This window comes from Pithys albifrons, chromosome 2 (assembly GCF_047495875.1).
Source record: "Pithys albifrons albifrons isolate INPA30051 chromosome 2, PitAlb_v1, whole genome shotgun sequence".
NCBI lineage: Eukaryota > Metazoa > Chordata > Aves > Passeriformes > Thamnophilidae > Pithys > Pithys albifrons.
Genome location: NC_092459.1, coordinates 76,746,070 through 76,771,755, shown reverse-complemented (window position 1 = coordinate 76,771,755; position 25,686 = coordinate 76,746,070). Strand labels below are relative to the sequence as shown.

Below are 25,686 nucleotides of genomic sequence, written 5' to 3'. Positions count from 1 at the left end.
GACCATGTCTGTCCTAGAGCAAGGTAAGCACCATGAGGGGAAAATAGCATCAGGTCGTGTAAATTATTTTAAGGGAAATATAGGCTGAATATTATCTATCCAGTGATAGACAATATTGAAATGATAAACAATACATGGCCAATCCACTTGGCAATCCCCCAACATCTTTTCTAAAGCGTATTGGCTATTGTAGGTCTTGGCAGGACTTTCTGTAAACCTTATTCTCTTCTATATGTGCATCCTGAAGTCTTTGTGCCACTTGTAAAAAATAACTACATTCTAGCTGCACATGAAGCAGCTAACCTCACCAGCTGGCTGCTGACTGATTATTGGATATTTGGTGCTCCACATCTCTGCAAGATGTTCCCGTTTGCTCTTTGAGATGTGCTTGTCAAGATTTAGCTGCTACCATATGGGAAGTTTAGAGTCCATTTCTATTTTTGATTGTCATGAAGGTGATATGAAGTCACTAAGACTAAAAACTCTTATTGCTGCATTGGTACATTTGGATAACTGTGATGTCCTGCAAGCCAATTTTGTGTGGTTCTTACCAACTCTTACATAGGTTAGGATGGGTCTTATTAAAAAAAAAAAATCCAACTGAACACCACCACCTTTCCATAAAATGACAAGGTTATTTTAATGTACCCCTAGCTAAAATAAGGGTTGGTGGCTTGGTCATCCACCAGAATACTCCAGTAACCCCCTCGTCAGAGGATGTAAAACATGAAGCTCTACCGTTCTCCAAAGGAAAGTGAGTTAAGAAAAGTTGAGTTATCTTTATCTGAATACAATGTCAGAGCTGTTCTGGATGCTACGTTTTTGCATTGCCAGTGAAAGGAAAACCTACAGAATATTTTTGGACCTCAGTGAATTCAGTCTAAACTGTGACTTCTGCTACAAATCAAAGCCACATTCCAAAACTCTTAAAACTTCTGCACAGAAAACATGAGGGAAGAAGAGCCTGTAACAACACTGTTTTGCTGACCTAATTCAGCAAAACTTAAAGCTACTTCTCCAAACAGACAAGAAGATGCAAAAACTTCATTTTAAAAATTAGAGCAGCAAAATAATAGACATAATTCTGACAAAAATTCCTTAACTGGAAGTTAATTTGGGAAAAATTGACTGGAAAAATTAAGGAAAAGATTGTACTGTGTCCTACTAAAAGGCTTTTAAAGAATGATGCAGTTATCAAGCACAGTCAACCCAGGTTGTCAAAAGGTAAGTCCTGTTGAAGTAATTTGATATCCTTCTATGATAGGGTCACTGCCTAGTGGACAAAGGAAAGGAGGTGATATAGTTTTTCTGAATTTTAGTGAGGCTTTTGATACTGCCTCTCACAGCACCCATCCATACAAGTTGCCCAGCTGTGGGAAGCAGAGTGATATGTTGGGTGAAGAACTGGCTGAAGGGCAAGCAGAGGTTAAAGAGCCGTAGTGAAAGGGACTACATCCGGCTGGTGACCTGTCACCAGAGAAGTTTCTCAGGGCTCAGTTCTAGGGCCAGTTCGGTGTTCACAATCTGGATGCAGGAGCTGATTGCACCATTAAGAGATCTGCTAGTGATACCAAACTGGGAGGTGCTGTTGGCTCTGTTGAGGGACACGCTTTACAGAGACACCTAGATAGACTAAAGCTTTGGGCAGTGATTAATGGGATGAAATCTAACAAGTGAAATATCAGATTCTGAACCTAGGCTAGATTAACACCAGGCACACCCAAAGGAATCTGGGAACTCCTCTGCATTTGCACTTCATCAGATCAGAAAGCTGAAAGGGGAGGCAGTGAGACATTTCTTCTGTTTGGGAAAATAAGCAAAATCTATTTCTTCTAAAGATACTAAGAAAGGTAAGGAAAGGATTGACAAAACCTCAGTACAGACAGTGAATCTATTTAGGTTATGAACACGGGAAAAAGAATAAAACACATTCAACATGCACATTGGGATGCAAATTTACAGCTCTTTCAACTAATAAGGTCCTTCATACCCTGATCTGTGATTTAATATTTTCTCTTTTAAAAACTGAAGACACAAAGATTTTGTGAAATGTAATATATCAGTGTTTCTGCAAGGTAGGGAGAAAGTCCCCCAAATCTGTAAACTGGAATCTTTCACCAGACATTCCTCTGCTTTCAAATGGAGAACAAAGAGATCAGCAAAACACGCAACTCCCTGGGGACAAACTCTGCTAAAACATATGCAGCTCCACCTCGATTCTCTGTCTTCTCATCTGCTACTGTCCTGTAAATATCCCAGTCACCCACTCAGGGCAACAATTAGGCAAACAAACATTAAAAAAATCTGAATGTTATGAACTGGCTAGTTGTTGTACACAAGTACAGCTCTGGCATCCATCATGTCTTCTCTGTGTTCAGACTGGAGATACTTGTCCAGAGGCATTATGCAAATTTAACAGAACCATCATAAGTTCGCAAACAGCCTGAGGATGAAAATTTCTGTCAAATTTCTGCCTCTTCTGTCTCCAGCTCTTGTGTCCAACATGTTGTGCCTGTACTATTCTTTGTGTGCCAGTGTGTGCCTGAGTCTGTGCTGTAAGAAGAGTAAATATACTCAGAAAGAGCATAATGCAAATGGTATATTTTTGAGTAAATTATACCCAGAATTGTTATAACCCAAGTCAAAATATTCTGTATTTCAGAAATGTAATGTAGCATTATCTAGAAATTATATTAGAAATCAATTTATCTTTTCATAATATATATATAGTTTCATGATTCTTAAATTTCTAGGAAAAGCTAATTTTAATATGGGCACATTTCAAAAAGTGTGCCTAAAACTTGGTGCCTTGAAACAATTTTTAGACAGTCTGGTATCAGCTTGCTTCCCCAAAATACTAGTCCTCATAAAAACCCTCAAAAATGCAAACTGAAACTACTTTACTTACAGGAACTTCAGAAAATTGGGTTAATGTTTGGGTCTGATCACCTCATGATTTATACACAGGTGCATACCTTCAGTATCATACAGATGATGAAGTTGGGAGGCATTGCTTAAATCTTTGGCTTTAAAAGTCATAGAGAATGTGATAGAAAAATTGAGTTCTCTGCAACTAAACTGTGCTTGTAACCATTCTCTGCATGACTGACAGAAATGCATATATCTCATGCTTTTGACCAGGATATCCTGTTTCTGTAATGCAGAGAAACAGGTATCTCCTGTTTTGTGTTACCCAGTCCCTTATCCTTGAGCATGGCTGGTAATACAATATGGAAAGTAAGATATTAAGGAATTGGGTCCTCTGTACTGTCTGCAAAGAAGTAATCACTCCTAGGCATGTTTGTAAGATCAATCCCCATCAGATCACCTGGCCTGGGATCCAGGAGAGAACCAGACATATTGGCTACATGGAATGTAGGCAATTACAGACAAATATTAGTAGTTGGACCAGTTTTCATTTTTGCAGCTGAACTTGCTGAAAGGCAAGTCAAATGTAAATAGTGATTAACAATAGCGTATTTGTCTGTCAGTGCTTCCCCTAATACTATTATTTGCTGTCAACTACTCTGTTGCATATTAAAAATGTTTTAAGTAGGCAGCAAACTAAAGTTGATTTATTTCCAATACATTTTCCTTCAGCTGTTTAAACCCAATATATAAAGGTTAAAGTCATCGGTTTGCCTTCTAGTATCTTACTCCAGTTGATGAAAAATTAATCTTAAATAAGCAGATTGAAAGGACTGTAAGCCTTTTCCAAATACTTTACATGGCTTGGGGAATTTTTAAAAAAATAAAATTTAGACTTCTTTGTGTAAAAACTCAGGCCTTTCTTTCAATTATACTTCATACGTGTCAGGTTTTGTTACTAAATTAAACTGTTTCTGATAGACTGACATCAGCAGTCGTGCATTTAGGCCTTATGGCTATTACACATAAACTTCTAGTAGGTAGATTGACAAGAAGCAGTGGGCAGAAATGAATGTACAGGAAGTTCCACCTGAACATGAGGAAGAACTTTATGGTGTGAGTGATGAAGGACCAGAACAGGCTGCCCAGGGTGGTTGTGGAGTCTCCCCTGCTGGAGATACTCAGTACACAATCCTGTGCCACGTGGTCTCAGATAACCCTGCTTGAGCAGGGAGGTTTGCCCAGATGACCCACTGTGGTCCCTTCCAACATGACCCATTCAGTCATTCTGAGAAGCCTTTGCTTATTTAACCATATCGCTTTTTCAGGGGGATTCACCCCGGGGCAGTCCAAGGAAACGTTTCTCCTTGTCACCTGTGTGCAAGGAGACCAGAGACAAGTAACTCCTCAAGGTGCTAATAATATTATGCTTTCTTTCAGCTGGGGGCATTTAAACCTTTCTAGTCCAGGGTGTTCTGCTCTCTGTGGGTCAGTCCATAGGTACCCACCCAAATTCTGAGTGGTGGCTGAGGTAAGACATGAAGCTGAGCCCGGATTATCAACATCCCACCACGTATTTCTGCAAGAACATGAATTCTTGGCCATGATCCAGCCGCAGTCAAGGACACTTTGAATGTCTAAAATCCTGCCTGGAATGTCAAGTCAAAGAGCATGTTCCTTGCTGGAATGAAATCCTGCTGGAAGGCAGGAGGACTCTGCAGAGGGATCTGAATAGACTTGAGAGATGGGCTGATTCCAAAGGGATGAAGTTCAACGAGGCCAAGTGCCAGGTACTGCACTTTGGCCACAACAACCCCATGCAGAGCTACAGGCTGGTGAGAGGGTGGCTGGAGAGCAGCCAGGCAGAAAGAGACCTTGGAGTACTAATTGACAGGAAGCTCAACATGAGCCAACAGTGTGCCCAGGTGTCCAAGAAGGCCAATGAGATCCTGGCCTGGATCAAAAATAGCGTGGCCAGCAGGACCAGGGCAGTGATCCTTCCTCTGTACTCTGCATTGGTGAGGCCACACCTTGAGTGTTGTGTTCAGTTCTGGGCCCCTCAGTTCAGGAAAGATATTGAGGGGCTGGAGCAGGTCCAGAGAAGAGCAACAAGGCTGGTGAAGGGACTGGAGCACAAGTCCTATGGGGAGAGGTTGAGGGAGCTGGGGTTGTTTAGCCTGGAGAAGAGGAGGCTCAGAGGTGACCTCATCACTGTCTAGAACTACCTGAAGGGAAGTTCTAGCCAGGTGGGGGCTGGTCTCTTCTCCCAGGCACTCAGCAATAGGACAAGGGGGCACGGGCTCAAGATCTGCCAGGGGAAATTGAAGCTGGAGATCAGAAAAAAATTCTTTGCAGAGAGAGTAATCAGGCATTGGAATGGGCTGCCCAGAGAGGTGGTGGATTCACCATCCCTGGAGGTTTTTGAACTGAGATTGGATGTGGCACTGAGTGCCATGATCTGGGAAAGGGACTGGAGTTGGACCAAGGATTGGACTTGATGATCTCAGAGGTCTTTTCCAACCCAATTGATTCTATGATTCTAAATATTCCAGGAGCAGTTTGCAAGGACCGTAGCAGGTCTTTGCCAAGGCAAAGCGCTCTCTCCTCTCTTTATTCGATTAGTAACGGATTGTTCTGGAAAGCTATTTTGTTTCTGATATAACGACTTTTTTGAAGGGGCACTCGGCGATTTGTCAGAGAGCGTTTAACCGAGAGGGGCTGTCCCGGCGGGGGCCCCAGGGCAGCCGGGGGCGCTTTCGGGAGCACCCCGCGGCCCCGGCGGTGCGCGGTCGGTGAGGGGGGCGCGCCGAGACCCCTGCGATGCCCCGGCTGCTCTGCCCCGATTCCTGCGCTTCCCCGGCCACCGCTCTGCTCCGGCCACTGCTCTGCCCCTGCCTCCCCCTACCCCGCCGTGTAAGCCGCGCGGTGCAGGCGCGCCCGGCCGGCGCCCCGCGGCATTGTGGGGGTTGTAGGCGGCCTCCTCCGCCGCCCGCGCCGCCGCCGCCCGCCCGGGCTGGGGCGGGACTGCAGCTCCCGGCGGCCGCGGGGCAGCGGGGCCCGGCCCTGCCGAGCGGGGAGGAGCCGCGGGCGGCCGAGCCGGGCCGTGAGCCCGGCGCCGCTGGGAGAGGCCGGCGTGGAGGGGAAGGTGTCGGCGGCTGCGGCGGCCAATGCGAAACTGGCTGGTGCTGCTGTGCCCCTGTGCGGTCGGGGTCGCGCTGCACCTCTGGCTGCTGCTGAACTGCCCCGGGAGTCCGCCGGCAGGTAGGAGAGGCACCCCGGGCGGGCAGGGCTCCCCACCCTCCCCGGGAGCCGGGCGAGCAGAGGTTGGGGCAGAGGTCCCAGGGGAGGAGGGATGCTGTGGCCGGGGCGTCCCTCCCGGAGCAGCGCCCGGAGCGCTGCGGGGGCTCCCGGGCAGCGCCGGCGCCGCCGCGCGAAGCGCAGGGGCCGAGCGCGGTCACGGTGCGGGGCTATCGCGAGTGCGGAGTTTGTCGCGGGTGCGGGGCTGTCGCGGGTGCGGGGCTGTCGCGGGTGCGGGGCTGTCGCGGGTGCGGAGCTTGTCGCGGGTGCGGAGCTTGTCGCGGGTGCGGAGCTTGTCGCGGGTGCGGGGCTGTCGCGGGTGCGGGGCTGTCGCGGGTGCGGAGCTTGTCGCGGGTGCGGGTCTATCGCAAGTGCGGAGCTTATCGCGGCTGCGGGGTTTGTCGCGACTGCGGGGCTCTCGCGGATACGGGGCCGCTCTCCGTGGGGCAGCGCCGCCGCTCCCGAACTCCTCCCGAGCCAAGAGTGCCCTCCGGCTCCCACTGGGGAGCGTGGGGAAGAAATTCCCACCGATTTCGCATGAGTCGCGTAATTCTCGGCCCTAGGAATAGCTCTTTGCGCTGCGCTGTGTTCGCCTCGGCGGTGCTCAGAACCCTGTGCTGCACAGAGCTATTCATAGGACCGGCTGTGATCCAACACAAGTGAAATCAGACCCCTGAGGGCTTACGTTGTGTTCCTCATTAAGTGAGTTGTGGTTCTCAGGCAGCAAATCCTCCTGCCTGGAGGAAGCAGGGATCTGCTGGAAGGGAAAACTTTTTCCAGCTACCCATAGGTGCTGTTTGACAACAGTAAGAAATCCTCTACGTGACATGTGATGGTGGTTTTGAGATCTGCTTAGGACACTATTTAGTGACCCAGTACCCTGTTTGCTAATAAGGCACACTCTGCAGCTGGTGCCTCGTCGCTGTGCAGAGTGAAAAAGATGGGAGGAAAAGACTACTGATTTCCAGTGAAAGAAGCAAGGGCAGGGCATTTGCACAGTCTGAAGGCTGCTTCTCTGTTGCTGTTGTGAATGAGTGGTTTAGGTCACTCAAAGAATCACTGTTAAAGGTATTAGCAAAAGTAGATGTAACACAAATTTGTAGAAGTACAATTTAACAAACTTCCATGGCAAGGTTTACACTTCTGCTTACTACTACATGGATGAAACATACAAAGGTAAATGCAGTTAGAATTTACTTAGAATGATTTACACAGAGACCAAAGACTGAAAAGGGTAAGGGAGACCCTATGGTTGAGCCATGAGGTTCAGAGTGGATCCCTTGCTTTCTAGATTCCTGATAGAGCTTAGGTGAAGCTAAGTCCAGTCGTGGTCTCCAACTTGATCAAGGGTTTATATATGAAAGATTTAGCAGCACTTAATCATTAACTCATTTAACATTTACAGAGTGATTCAGTAAGATTTACTGTAATCATAACAATGGCTTAATTGTAGATCTGAGGTGGTAACATAAATGCTTTACTGGAGTTCAATGAAGTATTTCAAATGCCTTCACATTTCTTAACAGGCGAGTTCAATGAAATATTTCAAATGTCTTCACATTCCTTAGCACGTGAGGGTTGAGCCTTGGGAAGTGGACAGTTTCAGCCCAGGTCCCATCATCAGTTTTCATTGATGGTCCTCTGAACTTTGCAAACTTGACAGTTTGTGAGCTGAGAGGTGTCCCACTCTGGGAGATGCTGGTGGCAGCCAGCTGTGATCCAGGAGAGCCAAAGAGTCTAACTCAGGGTTGGTGTTTATAGGGTCCCAAGATGTTCTTTAGTCATCTGCAAATTTCCATCCTGAACACCATCCGGTTCGGTAATTGCTGGGATTTTAAAAGATCCAGTAACAATGGTACCATTTCACTTGGACTGTGGTTTGGGTAAGGAATGTTCCAGGGCTGTCAGGGGATGACTGATTATCTCTTGTTCCCCACCTTGGTTAGGCAACAGGAATTTCTTGTGCAGTCAGTGGCACCTCCCCCTTGGCCATGCAAGAGTTCCTGGCTCAGTCAAGGAATGCTTCACTGTCCTACTCACTACACAAAGGCTAATGGGAATTCCTGAGACTGTAGAGTGACTGAGAGGACAGGGATAATGGATCACTACAATCCACCCTGTGACTAAAATCAATCCATCTTTCTCTCAGAGAGAGGCGGTGTCGTTGCTTCTTCCCTCCATGCCTATGGACACATTAATGCTGTATTTCAGTTGTGATTTGAGGTAAATTTTTGGTTGGCCTATTTAATTATTAAGATTTTGTTAAAGAGGTCTTTGTAACAGTGCCACTAGTCTAGCTATCCTCCACACTCTAGCAGGTAGAATAACACTCAGTAACAAGCATAATCGAACAGAGATTAGTAAAATTGCAATTGGGTGCAGCATTAGATTCACAGTTCCTGTTGCTGTCAATGACTGTCTGAATAAGGTATTCCACCTGTGATGTTCTGCATCCTTCACTCTTTCTGGGACATGGTATATCTTCTCTTTATCTTGATGAATGGTAATTAGAGTTTTGTGTCTGTTGTTTCAGATGCGTTCTGGCAGCTGACACAGGTCATTGTGTGTTCTGTTTTTTCCTCCAATGTAAGATTCATTCCAATTGGGTTAAAAGTAAATCTTGAGATGCGTGTGATTGTAGCAATTGATTGGTTGTGACAGGAGCCGACTAGTTAAAGTGGCATCCCATAATTTTGGTAGGATTACAAATACAGATATTTGAGTGATTCATGTTTTTATGGTGGTATTGCCTGTAAGTATAGAATCAGAAAGGACACAAACACATCCATTTCCAACAAGTACAGTTCCAGGGGCTTCACCAGGATATATTTCAAAATAACAATCCTTCTGTTTAATGCTAAGATAAATGTCTTAGCAGAATAGAAAAAAATTACTTACAATTGTAATAAAAAGACAAAAGCAACCCTTAACAAACCAAGAAAGACAAGTGATGCACAATACAGTTGCTCACCACCTGCTGACAAATGCCCATCTGAGCCATGAGCATCCTGTTTAGTCATAAGATACAGAGGACCCCTTTGCTTTCTAAACTCCTGATGGAGCTGAGGTGCAGCTGGTCCAAATTTAGTCTCAGTTTTGATTAATGATCAATATCTAAAGGATGTAGCAGCACTTAATTGTTGACTTATTTAACATTTACAAAGTGTTTTTAAAAAGTGATAGGATTTACTATAATTGCAACAGTGACTTTATTGTACATCCATGATGGCAGCATTCATGCTATACTGGCTTGCTCACTGACACAGAGAGATATATTTATATACGGGGTATATTTGTATACAAGTATAAAGGTATACCTGTTAAAACTTTCCCTGAACTTCAGCGAAATACTTCAGATATCTTGGCATTTCTCAGTGGGTGAGGGTTTCAGCCCAGGCCCTGTCATCAGCTTTTGGTACAGATCCTCAGAATTTTGCAAACTTGAGAGTGAGCTCTGAGAGGGGAAGTTCTAGCCAGGTGGGGGTTGGTCTTTTCTCCCAGGCACTCAGCAACAGGACAAGGGGGCACAGGCTTAAGCTCTGCCAGGGGAAATTTAAGTTGGAGATCAGAAAAAAATTCTTTCCAGAGAGAGTAATCAGGCATTGGAATGGGCTGCCCAGAGAGGTGGTGGATTCACCATCCCTGGAGGTTTTTGAACTGAGATTGGATGTGGCACTGAGTGCCATGATCTGGGAAAGGGACTGGAGTTGGACCAAGGATTGGACTTGATGATCTCGGAGATCTTTTCCAACCCAACTGGTTCTATGATTCTGTGAGAGCAGTTGTAACTGGGGAGATGCTGTTGGCAGCCCGCTACGATCTAGGAGAGCCAAAGGCCTCACTCAGGACCAGTGTTTTTAGGGTTGTTAGGTGTTTGGTTTTAGTCATCTGTAAATTTCCATCCTGGATGCAGTCGAGTTGGTACTTGCTGGACTTTTCAAAAATCTAGTAACAATGGTACCATTCCACTCAGGCTGTGATTCAGGTAAGGAATATTCAGGCCTGTCCGGAGATGGCTGATTATTCCTGCTGTCATTTCCTCCTTGGTCAGGCAACAGGAGTTCCTGATGTGGTCAGTGCCACCCTGACCTTTACCATCCTGTGTCTGGTTGCTGCTCCAGTCAAGGGATGCTCCACTGCCCAACTCATTACACAAAGGCCAAGGCCTAAGAGGAATTTCTGAGATCATAGAGCAGCCCTGAGGATGGAAAGGAACGCATCACCATAGTTGGGATAAAAGGGAAGAAGCTTTACTTTTCAGAGTTTCCCTGTTTTGAGTAGTTATTATTGGAGTTTGTTTATTACTGTAAAAGTGTGTTGCATTGGATAGCATTACAATAACTAGGATTTTTTAAAGGGGGGGTTTTAATACTGAAAGAGCAAGTGTATGTTTTATTTGTGTAGGGATTATATAGTTCTAACCTATTGAATAATGTATTCACACTGAGAAAACTATAAGAAAAGAACTTAGAGCATCTGTAGGAAAATGCTCAATATGGTACATGTGCTGTCTCTGTCGGCCTGATCCTTGCATGGTAATGTGAGGAAGAGCCTGTCTCTCAGCCTTCAAAGAACCACAAAATTTACAAGCTGTAGGTATGGCTGCCTTGGCAGAGGGAAGAGGATGAGCCAAGGGACCTCTTTTATCTAGGATGTCTTCTATGTTGTATTTTTTATTATTCAGAGTATTTTAGAAACATTAACAAATTTGTACACAGACAAAGAAATGTCCCTATTTATAAAAGGTTTCTCAAATCTCAAACTATTTAAGAGGATCTGGTAGTGCCTGATAAAGCCAGTCTCGTTCCACTTGATCCACTTGATTATCTTTTTTTTTTACTACTCCAGCTGCTCTGTGTTACCTATCACCTGGAATCCCTGGTATGAATAAGAAGTAAGTCTTATCATAGGGCAGTGTTTTAGTATACCTGTAACATTAAAATGTGTTATTTGTGTGTTCTTTGGTATTTCTGTGCAGTGTCCATGTTCAACACTTGTAGAATCAGCTACCAGGAGTGGTCAAAGGCAGAGTGAACTGCAGTTCTGTTTTTTGAGGAGTTTATTTCCTCTTTCAATAATGATCAAACACACACACAAATGGAAATCTGTTAAAAAGTTGATAGCCTATTGTAGTGATTATTTGCCTTGACTTCATTGACTCGCTACCACAAGATTGGAGTAGACATCTCCAGCCATCAATTCTGCTTACTGTGTCTGTTAAGCAGCTCTTGATCTCTGTTTCAAAATGGCAGTTGGGCAGCCCACGTTTACTTAGGAAAGGGCTGGGGTGGCTGTTTGTTTGTTCACTTGGATTCCTGGCAGTCACAGGAAAAGGCTGTTCTAGAAGAAGCTTTTTGTCCTAGTTAAAAACCTTTTCTCATTTCTAGTCTAAGCTTACTTGCGACTGGTTTATACCCTTTAGTTCTTAAGCCTCTCAGTTAAAGAGGTATTTCTCCCCATTCAAGTGCACTTCCAGCATATAACCATAGAGATCAAAGTTGTTTTGTTTTAAACCTTTGTTTTCTTACGCTGAGCAATTCAGGTAATTCTAAATTCCACTGGTAAAATAGGCTTCCCATTTCTGGAAAACGGTTTATTTTTGCTATCCATAGGTCAGATGACTTTAAATGTAACAGTGTTAAGAGTCTTCACTCATTTCATCTACTTTTCTTCCTCTACTGGAAGTACTTTCTGTAATAAATCCTTTAACTACCCCTCATGAAAAGCCTGTAGTCTGCCTGCATCCTCTGGCCCTCAGTTGCGTCCTTCCCTTTGCAATATTCTGTCTCTGTGTTCATGATCACTTTTACCACGCCCTCACAGAAGAGAGTCTACACTTCTTGCAGGCAGTACTCACAGACTGGAAAAAAATAAATTCTGAGACCAAAGGCCTTTGTTTTAGTGTCCTGACTTTGTGGGCTCCCTGCTTACTTTTGTTCATCAGTTAATGGGATTGTATTTCACGCTGCTGAGCAAGACTGGTGCAAGAACCAACCTGCTTTTAGGTTTAATTGAAGTCCTCGTCTGGCTGGTTACAAACAAGTGCTATCCAAAGCAAGTTACTGGGTAGGAGGCTTTACTTAATTTTTTGTAGAAGTCTTAGATAAATGCTAATTATAAAATGGCCTCATAAACTTGAGAAGGAACAGATAGACCTGCTTTTATCACTCCAGGTGGATTCATTGCTAATTGTGTGTTTTAATTGATGGCACAAATCTTATTGAGTAGGAAATTACTCACTGTAGGGCTTCAGTTACAGTGTCTAATCAGAAAGCCCCACACATTCTATGTAATCTCCTGCTACTTTGCTGATGCTAATGCCCTTTAAGATGTTATTCCTGTTACATTTCTGTGGGTGTGTGGCAGCTAAGACTTAGCCCTTTTGATTTTGTTAGAGTCAATCTTTTACTAGTGAATAATTATGCAACAGATTAAAACCCACAATTTTCTAGAGTCTGCTTGTATGCCATCTGTTGTCCTATGGCTTCGCATATGCTTCTTCAGGCACTGGCCTAATTGAACCAAAATGTAGAAACAACCTCTGAGGTTATGAGTGATGTCATGCTCTATAGGGAGAAATGTTGCCAAAATGAGAGATTTCCTTAAGAAAAGGTGTTGTCTGAAATCTGTTAATCCTATCTCAGGGAATACTATGCTTGGTCACAAAGTTATTTCATCTTTTGTAGGCATGTAAAGACTTACATGTTGGTGGCCTTAGAAATTGAAACCTTCCATCTACAGGTTGGGTTTGCCTTGGCAGATGTGCAGTTCTGCCTGAAATGTCAGTTGTTCCCCAGCCTTCATCTGTAAGATCTTGGTATAACATTGTGTTTCATGGATGGGCCATCCCCAACATAAAACAATTCCTTAACCTTTGATGGCTGTGAAATAATTGGCAAATAATCCCCGACAAAGCTGATGGTATTTTCCAGCTGAGTTGGATGTTTTTAAGAGCTTGCAGTTATTCTGTGGACTGGTGTCTGAGACATTGCAAACTACTAATGAGCAGCAATGGAGTTGTATTTTTTTGTATTTTGGCCCTGGAGCTGGGGCCAAAGAGAACCACTTCTGCCAGAGTTCGTTGAATAAAGGTTTTCAACAGTTATCCTCTAAATTGCCCACTGAGTAGAACAGCCAGAAGAGAGCAGGTAGCCTTCTCTGGGAGCTGACTTTTGTTCCACGGCGTCAGGGACTGGTAACCAATTTTCAAGAGATGAAGGTGCTGTGCTCTGCTTCCCCTGCCCCACCACACCCCCACTTCTCCCCTCCACAAAAAAAGGGGACTATTACTTTCAGTGTTGCAAAAAAGGATTTGCTTTATTCTTTTTGTGTCTCTGCTTCTGATGCTTTGGGCATCGTTCCCAGTTTTGCCTAGGAGTGTGCAAGTGCTGTATCATTAATGGAGTTCAGGGTACCATCACCCCAGCAGTTTTACTGCTGTCACTTTGCAATTCAGAAGGACCCTGCTGTCCTCTTTCTTTAAGGGAACGCTGTTGATGTAAAACAAAGAAACAAAACAGAATTCTCTGCCTGCAGAGGTTTTCTTCTTTGAATCTGTAGTGCTTGTTTGAAGGCTCGTCTGCCTTAAGGAATATTGTGCTCCTGAAGAAACCAGGGGTGCACATCTTGGTGATTTTTAGCTCTGCTATAAAGTAGGGACTGCAGGGAAGCCGTATAGCTCAGCAAAACATGTAATGCAGATGAGCTATAGCAGATTACGTGGAGTAGATTAGAGAGAGGAAAGAGCTGCTTTTCCTCCTTGGTCTGTTCTTTTTCTGTGTGTGTCAGCATTCTGTGAATGCAAATCTTTATATTCAGTTAATTCCTTCCTTTGTGTTTGTTTGGATCTTTCACAAAGCAGCAGAGAAGACAATGTCATTAAAAACCAGGAATGTGTTTGCAAAGTGATAGGAATAAGCAGAGTTAAAGCCCCGGGATGTATGGGAGTTTGATTTTGGAGAGGGAATGTTCCTTTTTAATCTTATCTGACAAAGTGGATTAGTTGAGAATATTATCAATAACTTCTGCTTGGCCTGCTTAGTTCCATTCATTGATTGCTTCACACACACACACAAAAAAGCAAAAAGTCTGCATGGGTAGGAGAAGATACGAACCCCAGGCTTCTGTGGACCGGTTATTTCAGTGGTTTCCAGTGGAGGTGCTCTGGTGCTGATTGCACAGGTAAGCCTACACTGCTGTGTTTTTCAGTGCAGGCACTAATGAGTCTCTTCTCTGTCCAGTCCAGTTACATGAGATGTGGAAACCTAATCACTTTGTGGACTGCATGTTATGTCAAACTCAAATGAAAATGACTGGCAAATTTCGTAGTTGGTTGGGGACTCATTAATAGAGATACATACAGCAAGACCGTGTTTGTTGACAAAATCAAGCTAAATGATCTCTCTCTTTTCATCTCCTTGTAATGAAGTAAATATAATTAACAGCTTAACTTGACATTTTACTTGAGAATCAGTCTGACAGAAAGAAGATACACACATTCATCTTTGTAGCTTGGGATTTTGAAAAACCTCAAGAGCTGTTGCCTGCTGCTGAGGTGGTTAAAATCTGAGTAGGGTCAGCAGGCTGCATTTCAGCAGTGACCTCTTTCCATGCCCAGGACATGCACCTCTGTATCTTTAGCCTTGTCTTCTAAAGTCACAACTTTGTGCTCTACATAGGCCCTTGTTTATTTTTTCCTGCATCTGTCCCAAACGACTGTGAGAAGTACGAGTGTGATTCGTGTTGGTAAAAATGAATGGGTTATTGGGGCTCCTATAGTGACATGAGAAAAAACATATGGCCAGCCAATTAAACAAAAATTCCAACTTACACCCACATGGGGAGATAAACAGGATAGTGTTCAATCACTTTATCTTCTATAACTTTGTCAAGGATCACGTGAGTTGTAACAGGAAGGTTGAAGATTTAAAACTTTCCCACATCTAAGGGGGAACAGAATTTATGGTAGTGTTATCACTAGGGTTGTAAGAGTGACTTTGCTATAGTAGTATGTGTTAAACTGCTTAACGATGTACTTAATATGTTTATCCATGAGTCGAATGAATATGTTGTAGAGACTAAATAAATGTTAGAATTACACTGTGTTCGGGGTGTGACATCGAGTAATGCTTGCGTCCATCGTACCCAGCATGCTGAAATTGCTTTTATCATCTAATAAACGTTATTGAAAACCTACGAGATTGAGACTCTGTTTCTCACACATTGATCTGTTGATAGTTCTCAGTCAAGACTGACAGACAGATGGAGATCTGAAAGACCAACATTTTCACCGAGTTTCATGAATATTGGTGACTGAGAATCTTGTGAGAGTTGACTGAAGCTCCTACTGAGGTGACAGCCTGTACTAATGAAAGTACATGTTTGGTCGGATGTCAGAGAATTGTGTGGGAATCTGTCCTTACAAATATCCCAGCCCAAGAAAGCTTCAGCAGGAGTTCATCATCAATGATGTGACACAATGCTCTGGCAAACTGGACTTCAGTAGTCTCAGAGCTGACAGAAGTGCTCCTTGCAGCTGCTGTACAGCATTAAATGGATCTCAGCAGGTGACAGAGAGCTGCTTCCTTTCATGTTTTTGTAGCTTGTGCTGTGGATTAACATCCTCAAGCAAAACAGAGTGAAGTCAATTTTCTTCCTAATGCTAAAAGAGTGTGGGGTAGGCATTGTGTTTTGTCTCCTTATGTTCCACTGAGAAGTCCTGGGCTAAGTAATGCAACAGAGATGCAGCTTTACATCGGCAGGAGTTCAAAAGCAAGGCAGCTAATAATAGTATGACCTTTGAATTGGACAGGCTTCTCCTCCTTTGGCTTCCCTTTGGTTTGCAGCACTTTTAGGGTTTATTGTGGAATGTGAGATGGAGCTTTTTTCTTTTTATTTTTTCACTGCTTCACAAACCACAAAATTTACAGGGTTTTTGTGCCTTTGAAATCAGAAAACTTAAAGTCTTTGTTGTCCTGCACAAGTAGTTCAAGGTAAGACTGATGTGGTATGTATTTTTTAAGCCTATTAGTAACTTTCAAAATTTTGGCCTAAGAATGCACAAAAATAGAACGTAAGATAAATAGGTTTGGTCCCCAGCGGCAAGTATTGATTGGTTGTCTAAATTGTCATTATTGACTTTGAGGTCAGCAATATTTTCTCTTAAATTATGCTGCATCAGAGAATTTTTATGCACTTACCTGAATTATCCTTATAAATTAATCATAACCTTAGTATTTTTTCACTGTACTTCTCTATTTCTTTTTTTAAAAATAGTGCTAGCTCATATAAATCTATTTTCCTGAAAGTTTAGTGTTATTCCTGTTTTCCATAGGAAGTAGAAACATTTGCTAACAAGCAGAAACCTTATTAATTAGTTTTTTGTGAAGTTAGTGGGGTTTTTTTCCATTTTTGGTGGGTTTAAAAGTAAAATGACATAACCTTTGGGACAGAGAAGACAATCTTCTGCACATAGACCAGTGTAACGCTGTTCTAAAAGCTGTAGGATATTAATTCTGAAGCATCTGTTACATGAATGTTGTTCCCATGTGAATGGTTCATAAGGAAAAGCTTCACTCATTTTAAAATATAAACTAATTAATGTATGTGTATTTGATTTGAGTAGCTTATTTTAGGCTGTTTTTTTTTAAAATTGATTCAACCAACTGATGCTATTCTGAGTCAAGTCACCCCATAGACTTATGCTTAGTTTTATTTTTCTTTAATTTTGATTTGATGAAATGGTTATTCTTGTAATTAAAAGTTATATCTTAAAAAACAAATATGTGTAAACAATATCTTATGTGTGATCTACAAGCATGTTAGACCTCTGAGCTTTATATTGGAAGGCTTGCAGTTGAGGGTGAAGGATAATCAAAGGATGGAAGAAGAAAAGAATGTGTGAAAAGCAATTATGTGACCACACAGGAACTTGTGCTCATGTTGTAGCCTTATAAACAGGAGTCTGTCTCATGTATCTCTGCTGTCTTGGAGAGCTGGTAATTCTTGTCTATATAATCACCCGTGAAGACATCTCAGTACAGATTCATTTGAATAACTCTGGGACTTAATGTTCTTCTAGAAAACCATTGTTCGCATGCTTAAAACTAAAATATTTAGAGGGAGATAGACTGTGAAGGGTCGGTGCATGTAAACATCGCTGTACTTTTTCTGATCTTGCATTGTTTTGAGAATCAAGTGCAGAGCAGTTTTGTTTGGCTTTGACACTGGGGAGTCAGGGCTAAGTAGCCCTGAAGCAAAACAAAATAAAATTCTGAAATCTCTTGATTTGGCACAGAGCAGAGCAAGGCCAAGGCCTCTGCACTGCCCGCTGCACTTTGATGGTGGGAAATAAGGCTGGATGGATGTCTGGTGTGATTTGGCATGGCAGTTCTTGTGGCAGGTGCTGTGGGACCCTGGGTTATGGGCAGTTTAAAAAAAAAATCTATCAGCTCAAAGTGGAATAAAGGGATGCTCTTACAGAAGGCAGAATCTAGGTGATGATAATGATAATAATTATTATATATTATAATAAGAAGAATTCTCTTTCTAGTAGAATCATAGAATCGATTGGGTTGGAAAAGACTTCCGAGATCATCAAGTCCAACCCTTGGTCCAACTCCAGTTCCTTTCCCGGATCATGGCACTCAGTGCCATGTCCAATCTCAGTTTAAAAACCTCCAGGGATGGTGAATCCACCCCCTCTCTGAGCAGCCCATTCCAATGCCTGATTACTCTCTTCGGAAAGAATTTTTTTCTGACCTCCAACTTCAATTTCCCCTGGCAGAGCTTGAGCCCGTGCCCCCTTGTCCTATTGCTGAGTGCCTGGGAGAAGGAGTACACAGTACAGATTTGGCAGTATTTTTTGGTCACTTAAAAACTATATTGTAAAGAATCTTGTCTAAGCAGTGGTATGAAGTGTTTTAGAGGCACTCACAATTGTTTTCTTTTTTTGCAGCCTAATGACAAAAATAGTGAGATGAGAGGGAAGGAATCCATTGCTAAAACCAAATACAAATCTGTCTTAACTCCAGAACATCTGATAGATTAAACTAAGCAAATTCGCTTTAGCCACTTGCCTGATTGTTTGCAGACTCTAAATCAGAGCTTCTCAGGTCTCTATCTAGTCATAATCCTGCTTGAAATCAAGTCCAGGTTTCATGATCTCTAAATTAAAACAGCACAAGCTAAATCCTGGATTACAAGTATTGACAGTGACATCCAGCTTTGCATAAAGTCAGAGCACTCTCCAGTGTGGGGATGTAACACCCTGTGTGAATGCAGAGTAGTGTTAAACTTCAAAAAGTTAGAAAAGATACGCATTTACCACACTGAAATGGTAAGGCAGAAAGGTGATCCATCTCCTTTAAAAAGAAAGAGGGAAATAGGCAAGTTGGTGAAGGTTGTGGCATGTTGAAAATGATTTCCTGATTCTGAACCAAGAATGCAGTAGTAATTCTGCTGCTTCTTTTTAGTGTTCCAGTTCTCTTGATTTTGAAATGCACTTGAATCACAGAATCACAGAGTGATTTGGGTTGAAATCGACCTTAAAGATTACCTGGTTCCAAATCCCCTGCCTTGGGCAGGGACACCTTCCACTGGACCAGGTTGCTCAGAGACCCATCTAACCTGGATGGCCTTGAACACTGCCAGGCATGAGGCAGCCACAACTTCCCTGGGCAAATTGTGCCAGCGTCTCACCACGCTCTGAGTAAAGAATTTCTTCCTTAACATCTAATATAAATCTCCCCTATTTTAGTTTAAAACCATTGCCCCTCATCCTGTCACTATATGCCCACATAAAAAGTTTCTCTCCCTCCTTTCTGTAAGCGCCCTTTAACTATTAGAATGCTGGAATTTTAATTATTGCTTGCAACTCAGGCTTGTGGTAGTATGTGCATATAATAAGTGTTTGTCACTTTCTACTTCTAGGTCCACTGTCCTTCTTTCCTCAGTGGAAGCTGCAACATTATGATGTTATTGTAGGAGTTTTGTCTGCTCGGCACAACCATGAGCTGCGCACAGTTATAAGGAGCACTTGGCTCAAGCACCTGAAGCAACATCCTGCTCTGAGCCAACGGTAATCTCTAGTGCTTTGGCATTTGGGCCTGGGGGCAGGGGGTGAGGACTGTCATGCTGAAATATCTTGATTTAATAATTTTTTTAAAGTATTTCCTTTTTTTTCTCCCCTATTTTTGTGCATCTTGTACTCTGATAGTTTTTTTTAATCTGCTTAGTAATACATAAGAATACTTCTTGTCTTGGGCTATAACCATTTTTTACACAGTGAAGTTCGTTTTTGCTATTACTTGCCAATGTTCATTAATGATGTATAAGCCTTTCTCTTTTTTGTGTTGCAATGTGTGCTTTGTATGGTGTGCGCTTGAAATGCTCAGTAATCCAGGATACTTGAAAGTGGGCAGGGTTGCATTTGGTGAGAGAACCACAAAAAACTCTTGCAACAGCCTCAGCTGTGAAGTTCAGGTTTATTTCCCACTGAAGCAGGTGCACCAAACTGCTGCAGTGTGAGACCCTTCCTGATTGCTTGCATAGACCTGACAGTCTAGAAATGGGTCTGGTTTTGCTGAGCAATTCTGCTGCAGTTCATTCCTGGGAACACTGTCATCCTGATAGCCCTCACCCCTTGGTACCTGCCTTGCACTAAAGGACTTCACTGTTCACAGATAGGGTATCAGTGTGCAGTCTGGATTGAAGCATAGCTATCTACTTCAGTCATCCACAGATGTGAACTTTCATAGCTTATTTGGAGTTCTGGGAGGACATTTGGCTACTGGGTGAAAAGCTAGGTTAAGGTGGAGTCCTTTGCTTTTTTATTGCTGTGGAACAACCATCATTGGGCTGGAGAGAGGAATCTCTTGTTTTGCTACAACCCAAAGTTGAAACGTTCCATTGTAACTCATAGTCTGAAGGCCTTGTTCCTCCTTTTATGCTGCATTTTTTGTTTTGTTTTGTGTTTTTCTTATTTTTTTTCATTGCCTTTTGAGTGTAGGGTTTTTAAACAGTCTTGAATTTAGTAACAAAGCCAGGCCTTCAGGATCCTTCAGCGTGCCTTAGGTACTTTTTCTGTTTAGTGTGGTGGCTGCCTTGAATCTCATTCCTACCTGCCAATCTTCCTGCATCCTCATAATGAGAAGTAAAATGTTAATGTGGGTTTGGAGTTGAGCTCCTGTGAGGGGATTCACATGGTTGCTCTACATACAGACTGTCACTGCTGATTTTTAAGCAAATTGTTAACCCTGTGAAAGGCAGGCTGTTGTAATAAAATAAGGTAATTGAAGATGGAGGGAGGAGGGAAGAGAACTGGTGTTAATAAAACCAAATTATTTTAGTGTCCTTGTGAAGTTTATAATAGGTGCGCATGGTTGTGCCGTGCCAGTGAAGGACAGAGAAGACCCCTACTCCTGCAAACTCCTGAACATCAGCAACCCAGGTACAGAAGTTAACTTTGAAAAATGCTGTGCTCTGAACTAGAGCTAATTGTCTTTTCTGAGAGTGGTTTGGGGGGTAAAACTGGGACGCCTAGCCTTGAAAACAAATGCTGCCTGGAACTTGCTGTCTTAACAGTGGGCCATGGCAGGCAAGAAAGGGAGAGAGACTGGGGTGTGTGGAGGGGAGGCCATTGGCTTCTAATGGATTTGCATTTGCCTTCTCTCAGGGGGCAGTCTGTCCCATGTAACATACATTTTGACTTGATCCATGTGTCAAATGGAGAGAGCCAGAATGACCCAGTATAGTGTCATGTGAAGAAATTATCAAGGTGGCAGAGTCTTGAGTGTCACATTGACTTCTCTGGTGACAAAGTGAATTCTAAGCAAGACTGGCTGATAGATTTTTCAGGTTCCACTTTAGACAGAGAACAATTAAGAACACACTATGAGGAAAAATTAAATGCTGCCATATCAAAATTCCTAACTAAAATTGTAAATTTTTCCTGTCACTTTTTAATTTCTATTTAACTTTTGCTCTTTAATTACAAGTTAACTAAGGACTGCTTGGTACTTGAGCCATGATTCAATATAAAATGCAACTTTTGATACTTTCTCTTTGCTCCCAAGTGTAAGTAGTACCTCAGGGCTTAGGGAGGCAGTTGTGTCAAAAAGCAGGCAGCAGTGGAAGTGTATGCCATTTTCATGGCATGAATGATTATTTTAATATGCTAATACACAGGTATGCATGCAGTCAAATAGCATTTTTTATCTTCACTCTGTGGATTTATTTTGTTTCTAATCTTTTCCCTCTGGATGTGTCAGCATTGAGTTGCAATTGCTATTAGGCTGCAGATTGCCGTATCCCTGAATTTCTCCTTGCTGCAGACTGTTGTATTTTCTTTTACTCCGGAATTGATTATTATTATGTACTTGTGAGCCATGCTAATTAATCAGAATGCTTTGCATGTATCTATTGTGCTTTATGTGTATCCAGCTCAGGAACTAAGAAGTCTTCTCACCTTACCTCTGTCCTTTCTTTTTCATACAGTTTTGAATCAGGAAATTGAAGCATTCAGTCTCCCTGAGGATGTACCTTCTGTGCTATCTGAAGACAGAATTGTCAGCGTGAACTTTCGTGTACTTTACCCCATTGTCATTACCAGTCTCGGGGTATTTTATGAGGCTGATGGGGTGGGATTCCAGAGGAACATCACTGTAAAGCTGTACCAGGCAGAACATGAGGTAGAGTATTAGTTATCTTTTGAAAGTGGACGATAAAGCATATTGTCTCTTTGTTGTGGATTAAGTTCTTACTGAAAGTGACATGCTGGGTTGGTGGTTTAGAAGAGAAATACTTAACTGACAAGCATATGGATTACATCTTTCTTCTGTTGCATTGTAAATTCTTGCTTCATTCCCATATCTATATACACACACAGACACATCCTGAATGACGAAAAGATGAAATTCACAAAGTGCTGTGAGTTAATCTAAATGCTGTTCTGAAAGGGCACTTAGATCTCATTCCATACAGTGCACAATTTTTTGATTGTATTTGATATTGATACGTATGAAGGAATAAAAAAATAAACTGTTGAATATATTTAAAACACCTGTGTGGAAACATACATTTGATGTCTTCAAGCAGAGAGATGCAGGACAGCTGTAATTTTTTCATGTCTGTCTTACGACATTTTAAGATTTCTAGAAACTGATACTATTACAGGTAATAGTCAAAATTCATTGGTAATTTTCTCCATTCCCAAGCTGTTTGGGGTTTGATAGAATAGCGTAGTGCTAATTGGGAGGAAAAAGAATCATTAGGTGTGATTGTTGCATTTGATATATTGCATTTATCTTTACCAATAAGTGAATTTCAAGACTTCTGGCTATGCTACAGTAGAAAGAATTTTAAGTATGACTTTTATGATGCACTTCCAAATAATTTGGTTTATAATAGCTGTAATAAACCAGATTACAGTGTAATTTTATTTTTATGTTTGCTAAATGAGAGAATTCTAAATCTTCAAAGTCTAATAATTTTAACTACATTAGCTTTTTACTTCCAGTGAAAGTGAAAAATTAGTATCATAAGAGAGCTTGGAGACTGTTTTCTGAAGATTGGGAATTTGGCAATGCAGCATCTTTTTGTGATTTGTTATTATCTAAGAGCCATTTGATGGCCATTTGGTGTAATATATAGCACTTGTAATGTGTGTTTTGGAGGTTTTTTATTTTGTTGTTTTTTTTCTGTTGTTCACAGGAAGCGATCTTCAGTGCCCGCTTCAGTCCACCAAGTTGTGGAGTGCAGGTGAACAGATTGTGGTACAAGCCAGTAGAGCAGTTCATTCTGCCAGAGGTATGTTGAGCATCAGAACTGCCTGCCGTTCTTTTAAGTAATCTGCACAGGCTGACTGATAAAACTGGCCTTTGCCTGAGGCAGAAAAGGGCAAATGAAAACCTCTAGAATGTTAGTTCACAGAATGGGTAAGTGGGTGCAGGGGTTTGCTGAAATCCAGTATTCTTTTTACACCGTCTCCTATCACAAGTAGTTATAGAGCAAAAGCCTGAAAAATACAAATTGTTAAAAAAATTACATTGTCAAATAGTAGCAATACCAGAAACTTTTCCAGTTCTGAGTGAAAACTGTACCTCCTTCAATTCTGTGGAAGAGTTTACAAGAGAATGGGACAGTTCTTTCTCCCGCGGCTTTATCAGACCTTATCTTACAAGACAGGGAGAGGAGGATGGCACAGATTTCTGGAGAGCCGCTGGAGAAGAGGTTTCTGCTTCTGTCTTGGACATAACATCAAGATACCGTGTGTTACATTTGCAATGACAGTATTAATTTGAATAGTTGTAATTGAGAAGGTCTTACTGAGAGTTACTGAAATGTTGGGTATTCATTTCTGACAGGTCTAGAGAGGATTTTTTCTTCATTGAACGTACAAGGAAACAAGAATTAGAGCTTCAAAAACACTTTTGTAGGATGTCTGTAATATACAAGATGAAGTATGTGACACACTGAGGATTTTCATTTGAGGTTTTCAAACCTGTTGACATCCTATGACCAAATTGTTTTTTGGCCTTTTTTTAAGGGGTGCCTCTCGGCTATCTGGGAGGAGATTGCTTTTTGGACAAGCATCTGTGTTAGTATTCTTGTTTTTCCTGAGATAACATTAGCTAAGCTAACGAAGCAGGGTCTAAAGATTTGCGTTTTTTTCTTTTTTTTTTTTTTTCTTTTTGATCCTCTGGAGTTTGGGATACAGTCTAAGAGTAGCATTTTGGCATGGGGATATAGAACTTGTGGGTGCATAGGAAGGATGGTACATAAACACCAAGGGAAGAGAATATAGGTAGGAAAAAACCTGATGTTGTTACAGTGAAGGTATAATGAACACTAGTTGACTCAGAATGAGAATTCTAGTTAGGCAGACCCTCCCAGGTACAAGGACTTGTTCTCAGCAGACCAGTGATCTCTCACTAGATACATCAGCTGCCATTTTAGGCATTTTTGCTTCATTTAAATATTCTCCTATAGGACTGGACCTTTGCTGCTATTTCTGGAAGTTGTGTTTGACTCTGGGTGTTTTATTATTCAAGAAATTGATTTATGAAAGAATGGAGAAGTCTGAACGGGGAGGAGAGGACAATTTGGGCCAGTTTATTCCCTGATTTATTTCCCTGGCTCCATAATAATGAATGCATTTGTAAACCTGTTCAGTTTAAGAGGAATCTGCAGCTGATTGAGTGGTTTATCATCTTTATTGTCATTCAGTGTTTACTAAGTACTATGCAAGTTTTTATGCTGGCAGGAGACCTTTTGGGGGAGCAGACCTCTTGCAGTATTTTCTGCATGTTTTGACAGTCTAATTTCATACTCAGATGATTAAGCGTTTATTTAACTTTTTAAGAAAGTATATTGGTTACCCAGTAATTTGGTAGTGTATCATATAAACCTTTTCCCCGTAAGACTTTGTTCTGAGATACTAAAATTCTAGGCAGTTGTAATTTTGCTATAAATGATTGCATTTTTCCTGAGAGACAGATGGGAAGTATTTCCTTTGGAGAGAGGATATTAGTATTCATGTATTTCTTTGTGTGGGCTTCCTTAATCTGATATGTGTCATGTGCTGAATGCTTACAGAGTAGCATGATGTTTGTAATGTAGATTAATGGGGTTTATGCACAGCATGCAGTCTCCTGTGATCCTCGGGATGCTGAACCATACACGGTGATTCAGGAGGGATGGGAATGCCCATGTGTTCCTGTCTACTTGTTTGAGAGCAGTGAATTTAGTAAACTGATTAAATGTCGTAAGATGGTTTCTGAGTCAGTATCTATTCTCTGCCTTTCCACCTTGAAGAAGTAATGGATTGTGCAGACTGCTGAAGAGCTTCATTCATCTTTTAGCTGAAGTGCTGCTCTTTCTGCTTGTCTTGGGGAAAGGAAGGGAAATGCAGCATTAGAAGAAGCATCTGGCAGCCCAGATTGTGAAAGACAGAATCAATCATTCAGTTTTGGAGCGACTGAAAGCACAGAAGAGCAGAAGCACTAGCAGATAACTAAAACTTCACACAGGGCTCTTACAGCCAAGTCCTAGCAATGCACTTATTTTGTCAAAAAGCCACAGGCCACTTGCATGAAAATGGGACTCTGTAGTTGGCATACTCTGTATTACTAATGGGGAGTAGTTAGAGGAACAAAAGGCACAGCACTGTTTAACATTAGGCAAGGAGTTTGGCAGGACTGCATTATGTGAGTACAGCTGTTCGGTATTCACTGTAAATGCCACTGCGCTCTGGCAGCAACAAGGCTGGAATTTAAATGGGGAAAAACAGATGATGTAGTCTCAGGTGTGCCACTAATGTTTTTGCTTTAAGCATTTTTCAGGCCTCAGCTTTCATTAAGCAGCTTAGAGTAAGAATAGCTGAAGGCTAAAGTCATTAGAAAATTTGCTTACAAGTCTCTCAACCTGGAAAATAATGGTAGTTTGCAGCTTTAAGACACCTTGCACTGAGGTTCACTGGTAATAACTGATTAAGACTCTTGGTACATGTTTGAAGTCAGTATC

At 42.1% G+C, this 25,686-nt stretch overlaps 2 protein-coding genes across 3 annotated transcripts in view; one reads left to right on the top strand and one right to left on the bottom strand.

Moving 5' to 3' along the window:
* EDARADD (EDAR associated via death domain) overlaps positions 1–25,686 on the bottom strand; it is a 405,148-nt gene that overhangs the window by 310,637 nt on the left and 68,825 nt on the right. The gene's annotated exons all lie outside the window — the stretch shown is intronic.
* B3GALNT2 (beta-1,3-N-acetylgalactosaminyltransferase 2) overlaps positions 5,937–25,686 on the top strand; it is a 31,552-nt gene continuing 11,802 nt past the window's right edge. The window contains exons 1-5 of the mRNA XM_071549573.1: positions 5,937–6,129; positions 19,096–19,243; positions 20,514–20,614; positions 21,661–21,854; positions 22,876–22,971. Of these exons, the coding sequence (XP_071405674.1) occupies positions 6,036–6,129; positions 19,096–19,243; positions 20,514–20,614; positions 21,661–21,854; positions 22,876–22,971 (633 nt within the window). The 5' untranslated portion in view covers positions 5,937–6,035. The remainder of the gene's footprint in view (positions 6,130–19,095; positions 19,244–20,513; positions 20,615–21,660; positions 21,855–22,875; positions 22,972–25,686) is intronic.